The sequence below is a fragment of the Armigeres subalbatus genome, chromosome 2, assembly GCF_024139115.2.
Source record: "Armigeres subalbatus isolate Guangzhou_Male chromosome 2, GZ_Asu_2, whole genome shotgun sequence".
NCBI classification, from domain to species: Eukaryota; Metazoa; Arthropoda; class Insecta; order Diptera; family Culicidae; genus Armigeres; species Armigeres subalbatus.
The window spans coordinates 429,398,835-429,419,704 of record NC_085140.1 but is presented as its reverse complement, the minus strand read 5'-3'; the positions used below and the strand labels follow the sequence as shown (position 1 = coordinate 429,419,704).

Below are 20,870 nucleotides of genomic sequence, written 5' to 3'. Positions count from 1 at the left end.
GCAGAGAAGGTCGCTGAAATAGGTCGTCACTTCGTCAGCTCACACAATCTTGGGCAGAACATCGTCAGTCCACACGAAGCAGCCGTCAACGAGCATGCTAACAACATCCATTTGATTCCCAACGACTTCTCGAAGGAGTTGGAGATCTCAGCTGACGAATTGACGGCCTATATCAAATCGTCGAAGAACATGAAGGCCCCAGGCTTCGATAGCATCCTAAATCTCGAGCTCAAACACATGAGTGCTCCGTTCTTTGAGCACCTCTCGCTGATCTTTAATCAGTGTCTCCGGCTCAGCCCATCGTCCTGGAAGTCAGTGAAAGTCATCCCCATCCGGAAGCCTGGGAAGGATCCATCCTCCCCCAGAAGTTATCGTCCCATCAGCCTTCTCTCGGGGTTATCCAAGCTATTCGAAAAAGCTATTCATCACCGGTTACTTGAGTCTGCCGAAAACCTCAACATCTTGCTGACCACGGATTCAGTGCCCTGCATCTGGCGCAGGAGGACCATCAGCTGAATTGCGATATCAAATCTGTCGACGAGATGATCGTATCGTGGAAGAAGAAGGAGTTGCATGGGACGCTCCCCCATCAACTGGAGCTGGAATACATCGACAAAGCGGCGTCGAATACGTGGCTGGTGCGGGGTGCACTCTTCTCGGAAACAGAAGGATTCATGGTAGCCATCCAGGACCGGGTAATTGCGACGAAAAACTATCGGCACTATATATTGCACGAAAACGTTGAGGACCGCTGCAGGAAGTGCAATTCAGTAGGAGAGACGATCGAACATATCGTGTCCGGGTGTTCAGCCTTAGCTGATTCAGCCTATCTCGGTCGTCATAACGAAGTAGCCAAGATTGTGCACCAACAGCTTGCTTTAAAGCACAACTTGGTTAACCAGTTTGTCGCCTACTACAAATATGTGCCTGTCCCGGTTCTGGAAAATAGTTTCGTGAAGCTGTACTGGGATCGCGAGATCATAACGGATGTCATCATACGTGCCAATCGGTCCGATATTGTGGTCTACGACAAAAGGATGAAGCGGGTAACCCTCATCGACATTGCTGTACCGCTAGACCATAATGTCCAAACAACATTCTCCAAAAAGATAACGAAGTACCACGACTTGGCGGAGGAGTTGAAGCAGATGTAGCACCTGGAGGACGTGCGTATAATTCCGGTTGTTATCTCAGCAACCGGAATCGTCCCGAAATCTCTTCTGAAATCCTTAGGAGAGCTGGAACTCATAACCTCCATAGCATCCAAAAGACAGTGATTCTTGGAACTTGCAGCATCGTAAGAAGATTCCTGAACCACCATAACTAATACATCCGGTGCAAACGTTTATTATAGGATTTTAAGTCAACCGGCGAATGAGATCCACAGAGCCTAATCTCCTTTGGCATTCAGATTGCCCGGGGTAGGTGAAAATTCCCAGCACGCTTGCTGAGGAAGTGCCAAAACTCTATAATAATAATAATTAAAATCGAAGTTGGAGGGCCAAGCCAGCCGATCACTGTACATGTTAAAAATAATTGTAGAACAAAAAATAAATGTTTAAATAAAGAAGAATTTTACTACTACTGCTCGCAGAGCATTCGGTCTTTACCATCTCGCGAAATTCATATTAATTAAAAAAGATCGTTTTCTTCTTATTCGAAACAAACAGCTTTTTTCAAGGCTATAAGAGTTAAATAATTCTCGGATACTTATTCAAAAGGACGTATGAATCTTTGTTTACAAAATCACATACGTCCTTTTGAATAAGTACCCGAGAATTGTTTCCTTCAGTCACTATCGAACGGACTCGGAGGACCTTAAGTCGAGGGGCGGAAATACAGTCCACATCCCCTGCTGAGCTAACTAGTGGCTCATTCCAGGCAGTCCGAAGTCAGCGGAGAGATTGCTGCTATCGAGGCCTATATTCCGACAGCTCCACCGTTACCCGTCCGTGTCCGGACAGATACAGTCCGTGTCCGGACTCTAATACCGAACATGGCTCATATGCTGAGAACTGGCGTTTTAGCGCCCAAAATCTGAAACTCTGAGTGTCTAGATTACAAATTAATTCTAATGAAGAAAATTAAACGAATAAAGCCAAAATGGCTATTTAAAGCGAGTGTTCGGATTATGAGTCATGTTCGGAATTTGAATCGAAACGGTACTTCCTGAAAAGTTTTTGATTATTTTAGTTGGCCGTATTTTTCGGTGTCGGTTGATGAAATGGTGTTGCTAAAGAATGTTACACAACGCCGATTTTTTATCCAAATTAGTTGATGTGAGAAATTTGGACATATATCCAATATTTTTTTTACACGGTTGGGGTTCTTTAATTTCACGGTTAACCTGATCTTTTAAAGCTTTTCAAATACCACCTGATTTTTTTGTGATTTTTTTCATGGGGTTAACTTATAATTTCATTAACGCTGAAGGTCTTAATCGACTAAAACCCACCCGTGTAGAAAAAGAACTGGGTGTATTGTATTATGTATCTTTAAAGGCATGGTCAAATCAAGTCCTACGTCCACTTCGCTGAGTTATGTCACATACATTACCCACTGTTCGTTTTTTTTAAAACTTAATTATTTTGAGGTTGTTATCTGATTTTACACTGTAAGGTGGATAGATTGCAGGCAAATTGCTTTTCACCTATAATTTACAATTACTACTTTATCCAGGGCCGGATTTAGCCGGAAGGGGGTCCCGGGGCCGACAGCTTGTGGGGGCCTCAAAATATTCAAAACAGGTTGGTTTTGGTACATAAGAATTGTGGGGGCCCGGGGCCACCTTGGAACCTTGGATTTCGTGAGTAGTAACGATTGTGGATGAAATATGGGTCATGTCCATCGTATATAATTCTTATTTTCGAGCAATTAGTCTCTTAAAGTCTTCTTTATCGTAGAATTAAAGCTCATAGTTCCGCGAAACAACTTACTTCCCATCAAAATACGATATACGTTTGACATCCGCATTCCGCCAACGGAGAGCTTTCTACCGAGATCATCTGAGCGGTTCGGAACTGCCACCATCTGGTGGAATTAGCGACGTGGCAACTGCTGCAATGCTTAGCGTTGTACATGCTGTTGTCGCTGTCACCCCTTCCCTTCCACAAAACTAATATCTCGGATAACATATCATGTTCACATTTGGTTCCCGTTTTCCCACCACCGCGGCCCGGCTGCTTCATCATCAATGTATCAAACTAAACCAAAACCTGACAGGATGTGGGCAGTCAGTCGGTGGAAAACACACCACCTCGCTTCATCGCCTTCCCATTGCGACGACGCTGGCAGTGGCTAAATATTTGATGCTATTTATTTATGTCTATTACACATTCGGCTCCCCCAAAACGCGGCGATGTTTGTGGCGGCTTGAGCCGACATCATCAGAAATCAGAAGCCATAAGCCATAATCTTTACCGGTTTCGGAAATGGCGCGCGCGATAGTCGTGGAAGGTGAATGGGCAATGTTTCCGGTCATGTAAGTTTATGGAAATTGCGCGTCTTTTTTCGTACATCTAGACATAAAAATCATTTTTATTAAACTATTTGAAATATTATTTTCTACCATCAGATACAGATAAATATTTCGTGTGCTACTTGAAAAATTGACTTCTTGATTCAAAGAGAGATATGGAGATAGCATATGTAAATGATCGGATTAAATATTTTATTCCACTAATGACCATGTATTTATGATGGACACGTTCGTGGGTGGAATAGACCCACACCTACCCTATTGAGGAGAGTCACGTTCGAAATGCGATTATGGATTTCAACCATCACATCGCAAAGCGTTTGCCGGCAAAAAAACGAATAAACTTTTCCTCCTGATATAAGGAACACCACACCGAAAGCGCGCATATGACTGTTAACTTTTATGTTTGTGTTCGCTTGTAGGGAAGTATGGAGCGATTCGAATATTTCGGTCGAAAATGAAGTGCTTGGAACTAATGTGTCCATTGCACTAAAACAAAATGGCATTGCTGAATAACACATCTGGATTTATGGAAATGTCATCACCACCCGCTTTGGAAGTTAGCTTTTTTAGCACTTTCTCGGAGTTGTGATCTGCGACATTTCCAACGCAAGCATGTAAAAGGTTTCTATTTTTGGATCTCTTATTCAAATCCTTTTTATGTCTCCTAAGATCGCTAGGACAAAACCTGTTATGGATCATAAACGCCATCAACGTGGGATGAAAAACCCCAAATCACCCTAAATACCAAGAATCTAAGCTGCTGTGCGGTGAAGTTCTTTCCCCAAATCCACCTCAAATCGTGCACGGAACGGATCTGGAAAGCTCCACACGAACAGCAGCCACCACGTCGCGTTGCCGAGCTCCGAGCGCGTATGTGCTCAGCTTGCAAAATTGATTTTAAATCAATAATAAAATTATACTTTATTGATATTAAATCCAACGCCGGCCCTCCTCTTCTGTCCCAACCCGAGCAGAAATCATCTCACAGCAGCGAGAACTGGGAAGCACACACACGCTCGACAGCACCACACACCGGCACACAGTGGGACCAATTCCAAAAAAGACGGTCAAAAATGTTAGAAGTGAATAAAATGGTCTAGCAGGCCACATATTATGATATTTCATTGAATGGATGGTTCATCTTCTTGGCATCACCGACCCGTAAGCTAGAGATCCACTACCGGAACGAGAGGAGGGGCACCAGTCGTCGCAAGCACGCTGACGTTCTCAAAGACAACGTGCTTGCACCAAGTGGTGCCTCATCAAATATCAATGACTGGCGCCGCCAGTGTAGAGTTCTATTTCTATGAGCACTTTTACAGATATTAACTGCTACCTTTAATTACCAATTTCAGCCGACTCACTGCAGTGCTAACGGAAAAATGTATTCCATTATTAGAAATTGTAAACATATAGAATGGATTTTGTTTCGTCCTTACACAAAGTAAAGCTGTAGAGGCGCGAATCGTTTCCTGATATTACGGTTCATGTGAAAAACTCATGATCTTTTTACAGAGTAAGTATGGAAAATTAGATGTAGATGTCAAATAAGATACTCTCCCTGAATTGCGACTAAACATGACATGACTTGATAGTTTGTCCTACTTTCTTTAACAACAATACTTTCAAGTGCCTGTAATGAGTGCGCAAGTGTTTGTAAAAACTCATGATCACGTAGAATTTCCTTAATTAAAGTATGCGTGAGACAAGAACAAATGGTACTAGGGGGCCGTACACATGGTGGTAGGTCATTTGGCATAAAGTCATTTGGCATAACGCCGTTTGGCATAAGGCCGTTTGGCATAAAGGTTGTTTGGCATATTGTCGTTTGGCATAAGTCCGTTTGGCATAATGGCCGTTTGGCATAATGGTCATTTGGCATAATAGTTGTGTAATCATCAATTTTGCATAATATGCATAATATGTTCAAAATGCATATTGCATAATGCATAATATGTTCAATTATTTATAATGATTGTCACTTTAGCATTATAAAAGAGATGTTCTAAATTGACTCAAAGTTCAGATTCTATCAAATCACTGTTTGAAGGTACTTTATTTAGACTTATTATCATCTGTCTATTTCACTTAAAATCTTTTTACCTCTGGGTCAGCAGCAAGATCGTCGTTGACTAAAACAAACTACAATATACGGAAAGTCAAACAGCAAAATTGTAAGTGCAATAAAATGCAAATGAAGTTATTTCTGCATGACATATATTCATCTCTTTAAAAGCATACTTTGGCGTTCATAAGTCTAAAAAGTATAAGCTTCTTTTTTCAAGTAATGCATTTTTTATGCATAACACAAGGGAGAATATGTATGGTTTCTATTATCAATGTATGCAATATTCAGTTCTAGGAAAGGGAAGATATAGATCCTTCTTTCGAAGGATGCATTTCTTGGCGAAGGCAAAGGATGCATCTTTCCGACAGTTACATCAGAGAAGATATGGTTCCATTTTTTAAAGGATACATTTGCCCGGTAGATGGCGAAATACGATATGCTTCCTCTTCCAAGTCCGGGCATTTGCTCGGTTTAATGCGGGGGAAGATATGATCGCTTCTTTCAGCGGATGGCAGAAGGTCCAGAGAAGGTAAAAGATGATATGGTTTTTCTTTCAATTCAAGCATTTACTCGGTTAGAGGCAAGGGAAGATGAGATTCCTTCACTCAGAGGATGCATTTGCTCGGCAAAAGGTAAAAGACGACATAGTTCCTTTATTCAAGGCGTTTGCTCGGTTTAAGGAAAGGAATATATGATCCATTAATTCAGAAAATGCATACGCCCAGGAGAAGTCCAGAGAGGAAATGGTGACTCCACCCCTGTACCCTGAATGCCATTACCCCGGATGGGACAGTACCCCGCGATCCATTACTCCGAAAGTTCATTAGCCCGAATACATTTCGAATCTGTAGTTTTCTACTATTTCTATTTTTAACACCCGCAGATACCGATGAATAGTAAAATGACAATCTTTGAAAAGAATTTGTTTAAAATAAAAGTATATACTACTTAGAGTTACTCAGAGAAACGCAATAAAGATTATGTTTAATAAACATTTTTGACTTAAATTATCATTCTAGGCCATTATCATCCTTTTCCAGAAATCATCCTTTTTCTAAAGAAATGGTGTAAGTGAAGAGATAACACCTTCTTTCTATTAATATAGGTGTGCAGTGGAAAAAATACCTTTTTTAAATGAACGGTAACGGTTTATGGCAAACACAGGAGGTAATGCCTTCTTGAAATGAATGCATTTGTTCAATACAAGGCAGAAAGAGGAGGTAATGCCTTTTTCAAATTAACGCATTTGCCCGGTTTAAGGCGAACGGAGATGATAATGCCTTCTTTTAATAAACGCATTTGTCTAATATAATGCAAACTATAATAAGGTGATAATGCCTTCTGCAGATGAACGCATTTGCCCGATACAAGGCGAACAGAGTTGATAATGCTTTCTTTTAATGAACTCATTTGCCCGGTATATGGCGAACATAAAAGATAGCACCTTCTTTAAATAAATGCGTTGGGCCGGTTTAAGGCGGACAGAGTTGATAATGCCTTCTTTAGATAAACAGATTTGCCAGATATAAGGCGAACAGAGTTGGTAATACCTTCTTTTAATAAACGCATTTGTCGGTTTAATGTGTACAGAGATGATAATGCCTTGTTTAGATGAATCTCTTTTAAATGATTGCGTTTGAAAGGTATAAGGAAATATTCCTGCCATGCCATAAGAGGAACAAGCATATTTGAAGAACAGAAGAGATTTTCTCATTCTAGGGTCTTGTCGTCATGCCCTTCTTGTCACAGTAAGGTTTATCTCCGGCAAATTTCAGAAGCAACTTTTTATACCCCTTTACATTGTTTAAATACATGTTCGCGTGCCGGCTCAAGTCCAGTCGACGTGGGCTGAAATTTTCTCGTAATTCTCACATCAGCTTAAACAATCTTCAAAGGTAGCACATGATATGAAATGGGAGTTTTTGGACCAAGAACTAATCGTTCTATACTGTTTTCAAACAGTTCGAGTTCGATGAAACGAATCGCGAGTCCAACACGGTGAACCTTGTAAAAGGATCAAAAAATAAGTAAGGATCCACGATAAAAATTCTCGTAAAAATTGTGTAATTTACTCAACTGGAGTCGCCTGCTATTGAATAAGTCGTAAAACAAGTAATAATCATTCACATGAATTATAAATAAATTTCTATTGATTAATTTTTTTTCACTGAAATAAACTATTAACTTGAAATCAGGACTACTGGGGGTACTGGCTCATTCGGGGTAGTGACCCACTCGGGGTGATGGGTGATGACATTCATTCGGGTAATGGCGTTCGTGGTAGTGGTCTTTGGGGTAATGGCATTATATGGGTAATGTCATAGAGTCGAAATGGTTCCTTCTTTCTATTCAGGAATTTGTTTGGTTTAAGACACGGGAAGATATTTCCCTTCTTTCAAAAGGTGCATTTGCCCGGCAGACGGCAAGAGACGATATGATTTCTTCCTTCAATTCAGGCATTTGCTCGGCTTAAGGAAACGGAAACAATTATCCCTTCTTTTAAAGGAGGCATTTGCCCAGCAGAGAGAAAGAAAGAGAAATATGACCCTTTCTTTCAATTCAAGAATTTGATACGCTCGGTTCAATGCAAGGGGAAATATGATCCTTTCTTAGAAACCGTTTGCTCATAAAAGGGAGAAATGGGCAAGTTTTCTTGCTTGCCCTTACATGAAAGACAAAACAAGCCACAAATGTCAATTTAATTTAATACTGATCTATCTTGCTGGTAGGTGCGTCAACATTTCAAATAGTCCCGTTTTGACAGGTTCTTTATTCTTAACTTGTCACGTCGTACAATTCCGTTCCCAATTATCGTGTATTGCCCAAATGAAGGAAACCACGTAACTGAATGGCTCAACAAATCTTACTTATCCATTACACAACTCAAATAACAATTATGCCAAATGACCTTATGCCAAACGACCATTATGCCAAACGGCCTTATGCCAAACGGCCATTATGCCAAATGACTTTATGCCAAACGACATTATGCCAAACGGCATTATGCCAAATGACTTTATGCCAAACGGGGTACAATCCGTACACATATTAAGCATGGGGGAGGGGGATCTGTTGTTTTACCTATAAATAAAAAATCATTTGTATGTAAGAAATCTTACATGAAGGGAGGGATGTTGAAAACCCGAAAATAACGCTTACGTAATAAGTGCACAACCCTTTTCAGCTGATATCGCACAATTGTATTGGAGCAAATAAGAAGTAGAAGGAGAAGAGAAAACATATTGTGCGTTGCTTTTTATCAAAATTGATTGGCAAGACCGAAACGACCACTGTCAGTAAAAACGAAATAACTGTGCGGGCGGAGGGTGGCGGAACCTGTTTTTTGCAGGATTGGATTCCTGACAAAAAAAATGAAACTACAGTGTGAATTTCATTGATGGGTACCGATGGGTACCTTTTTGAATTTCACAATGAATACAGCAAGAAGATAATACAATAATAATTTTATACATAATAAAGACCGAGTACTTACTGCGCAACCAAAAATAATTTACGAACGTATATGCGTGGCTTTATTAGTTTTTGGACTACAATTTGTAATGGTGCCAAATATAATAGGTTTGGTTGATGTATACGTTGTGGCCAACATAATGAAGCAGTAAGATAAATGTTACAAGATTTAACAGAATTAAAAATCGACAACTTGCTCAACTTGTATTGACTGTAAAGGTAAGATCCATCCGAATAAAATGACTCAAAACTATGTTTACATCATCGTCAAGTATTCTACTAACAACCCATGACTCAAGTTATCAATTTGGATCATTTTAAAAAAATGGTTTTTGACCGTCTTTTTGAAGATTGGTCCTTCTGTGCGGCAGCGAGACAGTTTATGATCGTTACTCGCCCCAACCCATCGCGTGCGACGAGTGAGTATGATATCTCCGGCAGCAGAAGGCCAACTGCAACCTCGAAAGGTTGAGCTCTTGTCACATTGCGAAAACGAGAAGGATTTTTCACCGGAATCCTTCACGAGTCCAATATCTGTCTGTATCAGAGCGTCGTCGGTTGACAGGAGCTGTTGGCTTTGCAGTTTGGTTCGTTGACTGCGCCCGTTGGTTGCTCCTCCGCTTGATGGGCTCGGTTCTCGGTCTTGAGAAGTGTATGAACAGCTGGCGATGATGAACTCGTTCTTATGATATGATAACGACTTTGGTGGTGATGGTAATGATGACAGCTTGTGGAAAGGTGAATCAATTTGCTGTAATAACATGGGGAAGCTTACCGTAAGCCTAGTGAAAAGGATAAATATTTTCTGAGTTCAAAAATCTCTACCAAAGTTATTACAACAGAAATTTTAAATTGAATCAATGTTATCAACATAGATAAACGAACGTCACACTCGATAAATCTTCAACTGTTCAAGTTTTCCAACGGTAAATTGTTTGTAAATGGTCGATTGGAAACCGGTGATGTTGTTAATGTTAGTCTTTTTCGTACTACCACAGAGAACAAACATACAGGTTACATTTTTTTTCTCAAAACAAGTGATAGAAGCAGCGGTTGTAATGTAACAGACGTAACATGGAGTACTTAACATTTTTGTTTGGTCTCTTAAAAATGAAAAAAAAAACTTCTTTAGTGTTTTCCCAACAAACAATTTCAACTGAATATGCTAGTTTTCTAACTGAATAAGACTATTTTTAGTTGAATAAGCGCTTTATTAGCTTCAAATGTTTGTTGGGTTGTAATCTCCGTTATTATTTGTGAATTTTGAATTCAGTTCATGTTTATGTTTGAATCACAAATAATATTTTACCACTGGTGATTCTGAGGCACCTCCGAAACTAATTAGTTTCAAACATTGACCTCAACATGTGGAATAATTGGTAATCTTTAGTGAGAATCGTATTGAAATCTAAAACACATTCAATTCAAAACACTCACCCTATATCCTTTGAGGTTTTCCACCACGCAAGCCAGCAGTGCGTCCCGTCCGATGGTTACCGTGATGTTGGGAATGGGTTCCGCGAATCGTGGAAAATTTGCTTCTGGAATTAGAAAGTTAAAAAAACGAGAATACAATAAATGTACAAACAAACCAAAAAAATACGCAACCGAACATGTTTCTTGGTTTTCCGCTGATGCCGTTATAAAAACAGGATTCGGTAGCTCGGACATCGACAGGTGAGAAGCGGAACGAAAAGTTGTTGATGGAAAAGGGCTGAGCGATGATGGTGGAAAAGCGGATTATTTAATTTGGAAATGGTGGCCACTAGCCACGTGCGTCGGCAATCTCCATCAGCAGATTTCGAAATACCCCGCTACGGGATTAAATAATGTGAAAATTGGTAGCCTACAATGTGTGTGTGCCTCCGTCCATGAATAAAGTGGGAAAGCTGTGTTCCCCATCACAGGTTGTATGCAATGTGTACGTGTGTGTTATGCTACGTACACACCAGTCAAGCAGTTCGACGAACATTGACTCCACCCCCAAGAAAACGCTTCGGTTGCTGCTTTGTTGGAACGTGTGTGAAGTTGTTCGAACAACCATTTGACAGTTGGCGGCTCGGTTGGAAAAAATTAAAACGGTTTGATTTTGGTTTGAGTTGTCGGGGGTGGAGTCAAGGTTCGCCGAACATGTTTGAGCATTTGTAGTGAAGCTGCACAAACCCCCATATATTTTTTGATGGTTGGTGCTCGAGTTGGCGCTTCGGTCGTTCGTGTGTGATATTGTTGGTCGAATAAATTGATTGTTCGTGTCGGTGTTGATAAAAATTGATGAATGTTTGAATAAACGGGAGGTGGAGTCAATGTTGGTCGAACTGCTTGACCGTGTGTACGTTCCATTATATTTGTTTTCATTTAGGAAATGGAATTTCTCTGACGGACGAATTGACAGTGTTAAAATGCATAAAAAACCGTACGATAGGAAAAAATATAAACTTTCATATCTGCTGCCGTGTACGTACCGTTATTGAGCTCGGGTTGATTCTCGTGAGTGCTCGTGTGTTTGGCTGAAACGAGATGAAAGGGAAGCAAAATATGAGATGAAATTAATTACCAGTCTGGGACGCAGCTCTTCATAGCGGGTGACAGGAGCTGAATGTGAGATTAATCATTCCCGGAAAAGGCAAATTAAATTTCATAGCGAAAACATTGTGTTGAAATTTTAAAATCGAAACATTTGATACAGGTTTGAAGCAAAAAAACGAAGTTGTGAACCCCTCGAAGACCGATAGATCAATTCCAATGGCTTCGTTGGCTCGGTGGAGTGGAATCCCAAGAGTGGAACTCAAAGTCGAAAAGCCCATAATTCAATTCGTTTGCCAAAAAAGTGGGGAAGTCTTGCGGAATATTTCCACCTGAATGTTGCAGTTTGCTCCAAGTGGCAAGCGGAAAAAAAGCGGTGCCTCCAGAGAGACAACTTTGTTTCGAAATCTGGCTGTGAATTGAGCTTCAGGTTCAGTGGCGCTACACACACTTCCATGGATAGATCCAGATTTGTGGAATAAAAGGGACATCTAAAATTTATCAGTTTGAAATCAGTTTACCTACACTTTACTAGTGGATGTGAGACTTTCCTATAATTCGATATACAAACTAACAATTTCGCATATGCCTAGTTCTTAAACAGATTTTGGTAGGTTTTAATAAAGAATAATAAAAAAAAACTAACACTCGCTGGTTGGGTGTACCATTTTTCATTCCATTTATAACACAAAAAAAAACGATCTGAATTTAAAATTTCTCATGGAAATTCTAAATAAGCGTAATAATCGTCAGATAAGGCCGTTACAAATATTAAATTAACATTTTGTCCTACTGGTCTCCGAAAGGTCAAGGGGGAGGGGATAATAAAAAATAAATATTAAAATGAAAAGAAAATCAAAAAAAACCTAGAATGTTTTGAAAATCCTAAAAATTATCCGAATTTTATTTTGTTGCTCCCTCAAAATATTATTTTTTTGCAAAAAAAATCCGAGGGGGAGGGAGACAAAATAGTTTTTAAGTATTTGTATAGGCCTAAGTAGTTATTTTCTAACAATTCTGCTGTAGCAGCATTGACATGTCTGCCATTTTGAGATAAATTAAAAGATTAAAATTGAGAATATGAATCGAGATTATTATATGTACATAGTGGAGTGATAACTTTTTATTTGATACAACAATTCTTCCACCTTGCGGGATTGGTGTCTTTCTCTTCCTTCGGTTTTGAGGACATTTTCGGTAATTTTTTTAGAGTATTTACTACAGCGCATGTAGTTCGGATCTTGAACTACGAATATAGAAGTAATCATTCTTGGAAATATGTTTGAAACACCGCCAAAAATGCCAAAAGATCGTTTTGCCCCGGGGGTGCATTTTACCCCAGTTTACCCTACAAAAAAATATGTGTTAGTATTGTTTAGCTTGTTTTGCGTATAAAAATAGTATTTTGGCCATAACTTTTAAGTTCATAGTCCGATCTACCCAATTTTTATAGCAAACAATGGGACCAGATTCCCCATCGAATGGAATCTGTTGTGAGGAAATCAAACAATAATAATTTCCAAAACGTGTGTTTAAATAATGTTGTACACTTACACATACACACATACAGATCGTTGGCCATCAACCGTCCAGCTCTGAAACAGTATCGTCAAAGAAATCAAGGATCAACGTTTCAACTCTTGCTCCCGCTACCAACACTGTCATTAGCTCTCATTCGAACTGGGGGAGAAGGCGGAGCACTGAAGCCCTACCCCGACATGTGCGACATCGGGAATTGGTTCTAAAATGTGAACAACATTGTTGATTCTCTACCACCTTTTTGTTATGGCGAGGTAATTTTTATGCACACTTTTGTTTTCGATATTTTATCAAAATCAAACACTCAATCACAGACAAACAGACATAACAAATTGGATATTCACTCACCAAATTCATCGTCGTACAAACACTAACGACACCTATTATTTTCACTAAGTTAGGCAAATCACGAAACAGATGGCGGTAGTGGGCAAACGTCAAACTGGAGCAAATCCGATGCGTGCGCCACGAGTGAGCAATTGGCCAACTAATTATTCACTTGTCATAAGACGAGTTTGTACAATCCCATTTAATTCCATTACATAATTGTATCTTGACAGATACGTATTTCGACCTCAACAGTAAGGCCGTCTCCAGTGTCTCGTACTTGACTCGACTTCGAGTGTCGAGTCGAGGCAAGGAGAAGACACTTGAGACGGCATTTTACTGTTGAGGTCGAAATACGTATGTGTCAAGATACAATTAAGTGGTGGAATTCAATGGGATTGTACAAACTCGTCTTATGACAAGTGAAGACATTCCACTAAAAAGCTCAAAATAATTTTCTTAACAACTAATTATTATTTAAATTAACGAGTAAATCAGTGAGCGATGGGAATTTCACGAGTGTTATGTCTGTTTGTCTGTGACTCAATCATGCAGCAATATAACGATGTGGTATGCTTGAGTTACATATTTGATTATATGGACTCGAAAAAGGACTAATTTGCAGTAACTAACCGAATATAAATATGTTCGCATTAACGATTGCGCCCTAACCAGGGTTGTAAATATTCGGCAGCACTGGAGGAAGGTGATGTTTTTTTATATCATTTTTTTATTTTCTTCCTGCTTTGAAATCAACCTCACATTCCCGGAGAGGCAGAAAAGTAAACAACAGAACTCACATCACCCACAGCGCCGCGAAGATGAAATTTACCACAACAAAATGTACACATTCACCCAGCAAATTGAAAAAATTCACCACGCGTTTAAATGGGCCACTCACAGTCATACGGTAAGGCGCGAACTGAGCAGCATGTCAGAGCGACTTGTGAGTGGCTGAATGCGAAATTGAATAGTCGGTGTTGGAAATGATTTTCGGCTGCACCCAGTCGCACTCACCACGGCCATGATGAAGGCGACAGCAGATTTTACTGAGATCCATGTTTTTCACTGCATTGACTGTGAAATATTTCTACCCTGGCCCTAACACCGGTTCTAAGCTTCGATGCAGAGTACACGGGCTTTGTTCGCCAGTGACAGGGGTACGGGGCCCTTGCATTCGAACCCTGGTTGCCGATCTGCTCCGTTGGTTAAGAGTGACATGAGTGCTGGCGAAGCATTATTATTTATTATATATTCAGACTAAGGCCGAAGTGGCCTGTGCCGTATATAAGAGTCTTCTCCATTCGGCTCGGTCCATGGCTACACGTCGCCAACCACGCAGTCTACGGAGGGTCCGCAAGTCATCTTCCACCTGATCGATCCACCTTGCCCGCTGCGCACTTCGCCTTCTTGTGCCCGTCGGATCGTTGTCGAGAACCATTTTTACCGGGTTATTGTCCGACATTCTGGCTACGTGCCCAGCCAACCGCAGTCGTCCAATTTTCTCGGTGTGAACGATGGATGGTTCTCCCAACAGCTGATGCAACTCGTGGTTCATTCGCCTCCTCCACGTACCGTCCGCCATCTGCACCCCACCATAGATGGTACGCAGCACTTTCCTTTCGAAAACTCTGAGTGCGCGTTGGTCCTCCACGAGCATCGTCCAGGTCTCGTGTCCGTAGAGGACTACCGGTCTAATGAGCGTTTTGTAGATTGTCAGTTTGGTACGGCGGCGAACTCTATTCGATCGGAGCGTCTTGTGGAGTCCAAAGTATGTACGATTTCCAGCCAGTATGCGTCTCCGAATTTCTCTGCTGGTATCATTTTCGGCAGTCACCAGTGAGCCCAAGTACACAAATTCTTCTACCACCTCGATTTCGTCACCACCGATGCCAACTCGCGGTGGGTGGCTCTCATTGTCTTCTCTTGAACCTCTTCCTATCATGTACTTCGCCTTCGACGTATTGATACGTGCCATAATATCTATGTCGTCGGCGAAACCAAATAACTGGACGGACTTATTGAAAATTGTACCACTCGTGTTAATCCTTGCTCTTCGTATTACCCCTTCCAAAGCGATGTTGAATAGCAGACACGAAAGACCATCACCTTGCCGTAACCCTCTGCGGGTTTCGAAGGGAATCGAGAATGCCCCTGAGACTCGAACTACGCACATCACCCGATCCATCGTCGCTTTGATCAACCGTGTCAGTTTATCCGGAAATCCGTTTTCGTGCATTAGCTGCCATAGCTGGTCCCGATCGATTGTATCATATGTGGCTTTGAAGTCGATGAATAGATGATGTGTGGGCACGTTGTATTCGCGGCACTTCTGCAGTACTTGGCGAATGGCGAACACCTGGTTCGTGGTGGACCGTTCGCCAATAAAACCAGCCTGGTACTGCCCCACGAACTCCCTTGCAATTGGTGCTAGTCGACGGCATAAAATTTGGGAGAGTACCTTGTAGGCGGCGTTCAGCAATGTGATTGCGCGGTAGTTGCTACAATCCAGCTTATCGCCCTTTTTGTAGATGGGACACACGACACCTTCCATCCACTCCTGCGGCAAAATTTCCTCCTCCCAAATCTTGGTACCCTAGCAGCACACATGTTCCACATAGAGTACTGCAACTTATATGTGACCAGATTCAGTCACAATCAAGTTGCTGCAACCATTTCTGTCCAATTTGTGCTGCTCGGGTAATTACCCCGTGCAGCGCTCTAGCCAGTGCCTCACCACCGTGTTTGAATAGCTCTCCTGGTAGTTGGTCAACCCCTGGGCTTTTTTGGTTTTGCAGCCGGCCAATCTCCTCCTGGATTTCCTGGAGATCCGGATTCGGTAGAATGGTGCGCGCGTTCCCCCAGGTCCATCACCATACCGCCATCTTCGACTGCCACATCGCCTTTCTGGTGCTCTTCGTAGTGCTGCCGCCATCTTTGGATCACCTCACGCTCGTTCGTAAGAAGGTTCCCATTTATGTCCTTACACATATCAGGCTGTGGCACGTGGCCCTTACGTGAACGGTTCAACTAATCATAGAACTTTCGTGTGTTATTAGCGCGGTACAGTTGCTCCATCTCTTCACGGTCTCGATCTTCCTGCTGACGCTTTTTCCTCCGGAAAATCGAGTTTTATCTGTTCCGCGACTGTTTATATTGTGCCTCGTTCGCTCTCGTGCGGTGTTGCAGCAATCTCGCCCACGCTGCATTCCCCTCTTCTTCTTCTCTACTAACTGCTCACATTCGCCGTCATACCAGTCGTTTCTCTGATCCGGGGGCACCGTGCCAAGTGCAGCGGTTGCGGTGCTACCAATAATGGCGGATCGAATATCTCTCCAGCCATCTTCAAGAGACGCTGCGCCTAGCTGCTCTTCCGTTGGGAGTGCCACTTCCAGCTGCTGCGCGTATTCTTGGGCTAATCTACAGTCTTGTAGCCGCCCAATGTTATACCGCGGCGTCCGACTTCGCCGCGTGTTGTACACCGTCGAGAGTTTTGAGCGCAGGCATACTGCAACGAGGTAGTGGTCGGATTCAATATTCGCACTGTGGTAAGTGCGGACGTTCGTGATGTCGGAGAAGAATTTACCGTCGATTAGAACGTGGTCGATTTGGTTTTCCGTTTCTTGGTTAGGTGATCTCCATGTGGCCTTGTGGATATTTTTGCGGGGAAAGAAGGTGCTTCGGACTAGCATTCCGCGGTAGGCTGCGAAGTTTATGCATTGTTGGCCGTTGTCATTCGATACGGTGCGCAGACCGATGACCGGTCTATATATTTCCTCCATTCCACTATGGTCCAGGATTCAGATTTACGCGGAAAGATGCATTTTACGCCAAAACTATATTTTTTAGAAAAACTGTTGTTCTACAAAATTGTTCGAAATAATGAGGCCATCATTATGGTTCTACCAAAATAGGGTGGCCCATCATATAAAAAAATGGGAAATGCTTTTTATTTCTCAGAATATTGGACATGATATGTTCTACAAAGTTGTAGCGCAGCTTATTCCAATCAATTTTGCTAAAAAATCTTTTCTGTAGCTCTTAAGTTGGCTGATTTAGAGCAATTTTACTTAATTGCATTAGGGTGTACCTAAAAAAACGGTATTTTGATCTACTTTTTTGTTTTACATTTTTCGGAAAAGTCGTCTTCGGGTGAGTTTTAGAGCTTAAAACATGTAACTTCTGATGGGTAAATATGTTCAATATCTTTTGTTGATCAAAAGTTGTAATCGTTTTTCTGTCAAAATTACATTTTTTCATAAGTTGATATCTCCAGTTAGGGGCAGACCAAAAAATATGTTCACACGGCATCTGAAAGAGAAATTAATATTCTTTATTATGTCAAAAATTTAGGATATGTTATTTTATATCCAAGTTTCACCAATTTTACTAAAATCATGTTTTTTTAAATAAATTGATATAACTCGAAAACGGAAGAAGATACAGATTATATTCTTATAGCAAAACACGCGTTTTAAAAAGCCTCAAAAGTTTTCAGAAGGTGACATCCGTGAAAAATAAAAAATGAAATGAGCAGATTATAAATATTCTTTTTTGAGGAGCACCCTAATCCTGGTAAGCAAAATTACTCTAAACAAGTGAGCTTAAGAGCTACATAAAAAGTTTATATAGCAAAGTTGATGGGAAAAAGCTGCGCTACAACTTTGTAGAACATTTTATGTCAATTTTCCGCAAAATAAAAAAAAAATAAAATTTCACATTTTTATAAAATGGCCCACCCTATTTTTCAGTAACTCTATAATAAGGGCCCAAGTAATCAGAACAACTTTGTAGAACAAATTTTGTTTCTTAAAAGTATGCTTCAGACCGAAAATGCATCTTTTCTCGCAAATCTTGCAATACGATGATAATGATAAAATTTATAAAAAGTATTTAAGCTGTAGATTTTTCATTTTTCATTTCTCACGAATGTCACTTTTGGGGCGTTTTAAAACGCGTGTTTTGCTATAAGAATATCGTCTGTATCTTCTTCCGTTGTCGAGTTATATCAATTTATTTGAAAAAAACATGATTTTAGTAAAATTGATATAACTTGAGATAAAAAAATAACATATCCCCAATTTTTTGACATAATAAAGAATATTAATTTCTCTTTCAAATGCTGTGTAAATATATTTTTTTGGTCTGCCCTAACCGGAGATATCAACTTATGAAAAAAATGTAATTTTGACAGAAAAACGATTATAACTTTTGATCGGAAAAAGATATTGAGCATATTCACCCATCAAAAGTTGCATTTTTTTGAGCTCTAAAAGTCACCTGAAGACGACTTTTTCGAGAAATGTAAAACAAAAAAAGTAGATCAAAAATACAGTTTTTTTTAGGTACACCCTAATCCAATTAGGTAAAATTGCTCTAAATCAGCCAACTTAAGAGCTACAGAAAAAGTTTTTTTAGCAAAATTGATTGGAATAAGCTACGCTACAACATTGTAGAACATAACATGTCAATATTCTGAGAAATAAAAAAAATATTTTCCAATTTTTTTTTATAGAATGGCCAACCCTATTTTTTGGTAGAACCATAATGATGGCTCTCATTATTTCGAACAATTTGTAGAACAACAGTTTTTTCTAAAAAATATAGTTTTGGCGTAAAATGCATCTTTCCGCGTAAATCAGAATCCTGGACCATAGTGCATTCCTACCTACCGCAGTGGGCATCCATCGTATGTCTGCTCCAGCTGTGCTTCTTTCTCGTCGTCGGGTCTCCCTTCGTGTGGGCAGTGCACGTTGATGAAGCTATAGTTGAAGAAACGGCCTTTAATCCTCAGCTTGCACATCCTTGAGTTGATTGGCTGCCACCCAATCACACGATGGCGCATCTTACCCAGCACTATGAGGCCGGTTCCAAGCTCGTTGGTGGTGCCACAGCTTTGGTAGAAGGTAGCCGCTCGATGCCCGCTTTTCCACACTTTCTGTCCTGTCCAGCAAATCTCCTGCAGCGCCACGACGTCGAAGTTGCAAGGATGTAATTCATCGTAGATCATCCTGTCGCAACCTGCGAAACCTAGCGACTTGCAGTTCCATGTTCCAAGCATCCAATCGTGATCCTTTATTCGTCGCCTAGGTCTTTGCAGATTATATCGAGTTGCATTATCTCTTATATTGTTCGTAATAATTGGTTTTCCAGGCGGCTTATTGGGCCTGCGCAAACTTCCTGTCTCGTCGGAGGGCCATCGTGTCAGGGCTGTTTAGCGTCTCACCTAACACCAGGGACTGGGCTTTAGAGGCTTTGAGCGGCACACGGTCGCTTTGGTGGGGCCTACTTGCGGATACATGCAGCTTTTTATAGGAATTTTACAGGGCCCACTGTCAAACCCCACCAAACTCGCAGATGGCCTGGGGAGGGATCGTCAAGCCCTTGGACATAGCCCTGTCCCCAGACACATACCGGCTGCGAATTACAAAATAGTTATAAACGGCACATCAGTTGAATGTAACAATGAGGCTGACTACCTCTGCTTAACACTAGACAGCAAGCTGATCTTCAGACAGCCGATCGACAAAACTGTAGCCAAGTGAAATGTTTTACTAAAACTGTTGTATTAACTTATCAGGAATACCGAGGTTAACCGTCTAGCCGAAGTGAAAATATTGAGCGATCGCTTTGGTAAATCAATGTCAAAGTACAGGGCTCGTTGCCAAACTTCTGAACAACAGGTAGTGAAACACCAAGTTACCAAGATCTTCAACTTGATTAGGTTAAGATTAGGTTATGTTAGGTAGGAATTTCAATTGTTTTAGAATTAAAAATTAATCAACGTTTTATAGCGTTAGCGTTAAGCTTAGTGTTAGCGTTAGCAAGAAGGCGTTAGCGTTATGAAGTGTTACGGGTATACTTCTGTAGATTGGACACTAGTGATACTCATGTTTCTTATGGAATCCATATCCAGATTGCTATCGGAAATCAAGGTGGGAGTTACCCTTGATTCCAATCTAAGATAAAATGGCATAAGCATGAGGATTACTACCCGGCCACGCCCATCTTTACCGTAACTAGGGATAGGAAAGGAATGTTGATGTAGAACTTACTTAAAGAGAGGCCCCGACTTGGCGACGCCCTCATAAGTTCTACGGAGTTGGTGGTTTAGTAGGGTAAGGTAGGTCATGGAGGTTTGCCTCAAGCTGGCAATTGACCCACAGACTATGCTGTTTACCTGTTTTATTTAAACTCTTGCCAGCCGGCTGTCGAAAGAGTATGCTAATATTTTTCAATTTTATTTACAGTTTATTCTTTAAATAATTTACAGACGATTTCTTAACTCAATCTATCAACAACTATCCGGTGAACAAAACTAATATTACCAAATTTGTAATTACTGCTCGGTGAGCAAAACGATTCTTCTAGATTCATCGAGTACAAAAAGCAAACCAAGCCTTTTAAAGATAATTATACTAAACATTTTATATAGTTTTATTTCAAGTATTTTCGCGATTT

At 40.8% G+C, this 20,870-nt stretch overlaps 1 protein-coding gene across 1 annotated transcript in view; it reads right to left on the bottom strand.

Moving 5' to 3' along the window:
- Positions 1-20,870, bottom strand: part of LOC134213554 (lachesin) — a 608,862-nt gene that overhangs the window by 219,722 nt on the left and 368,270 nt on the right. The window contains exons 3-4 of the mRNA XM_062692704.1: positions 11,483-11,527; positions 10,458-10,561 (exon numbers count right to left, since the gene is read on the bottom strand). Coding sequence (XP_062548688.1) covers positions 10,458-10,561; positions 11,483-11,527 — 149 coding nt within the window. The remainder of the gene's footprint in view (positions 1-10,457; positions 10,562-11,482; positions 11,528-20,870) is intronic.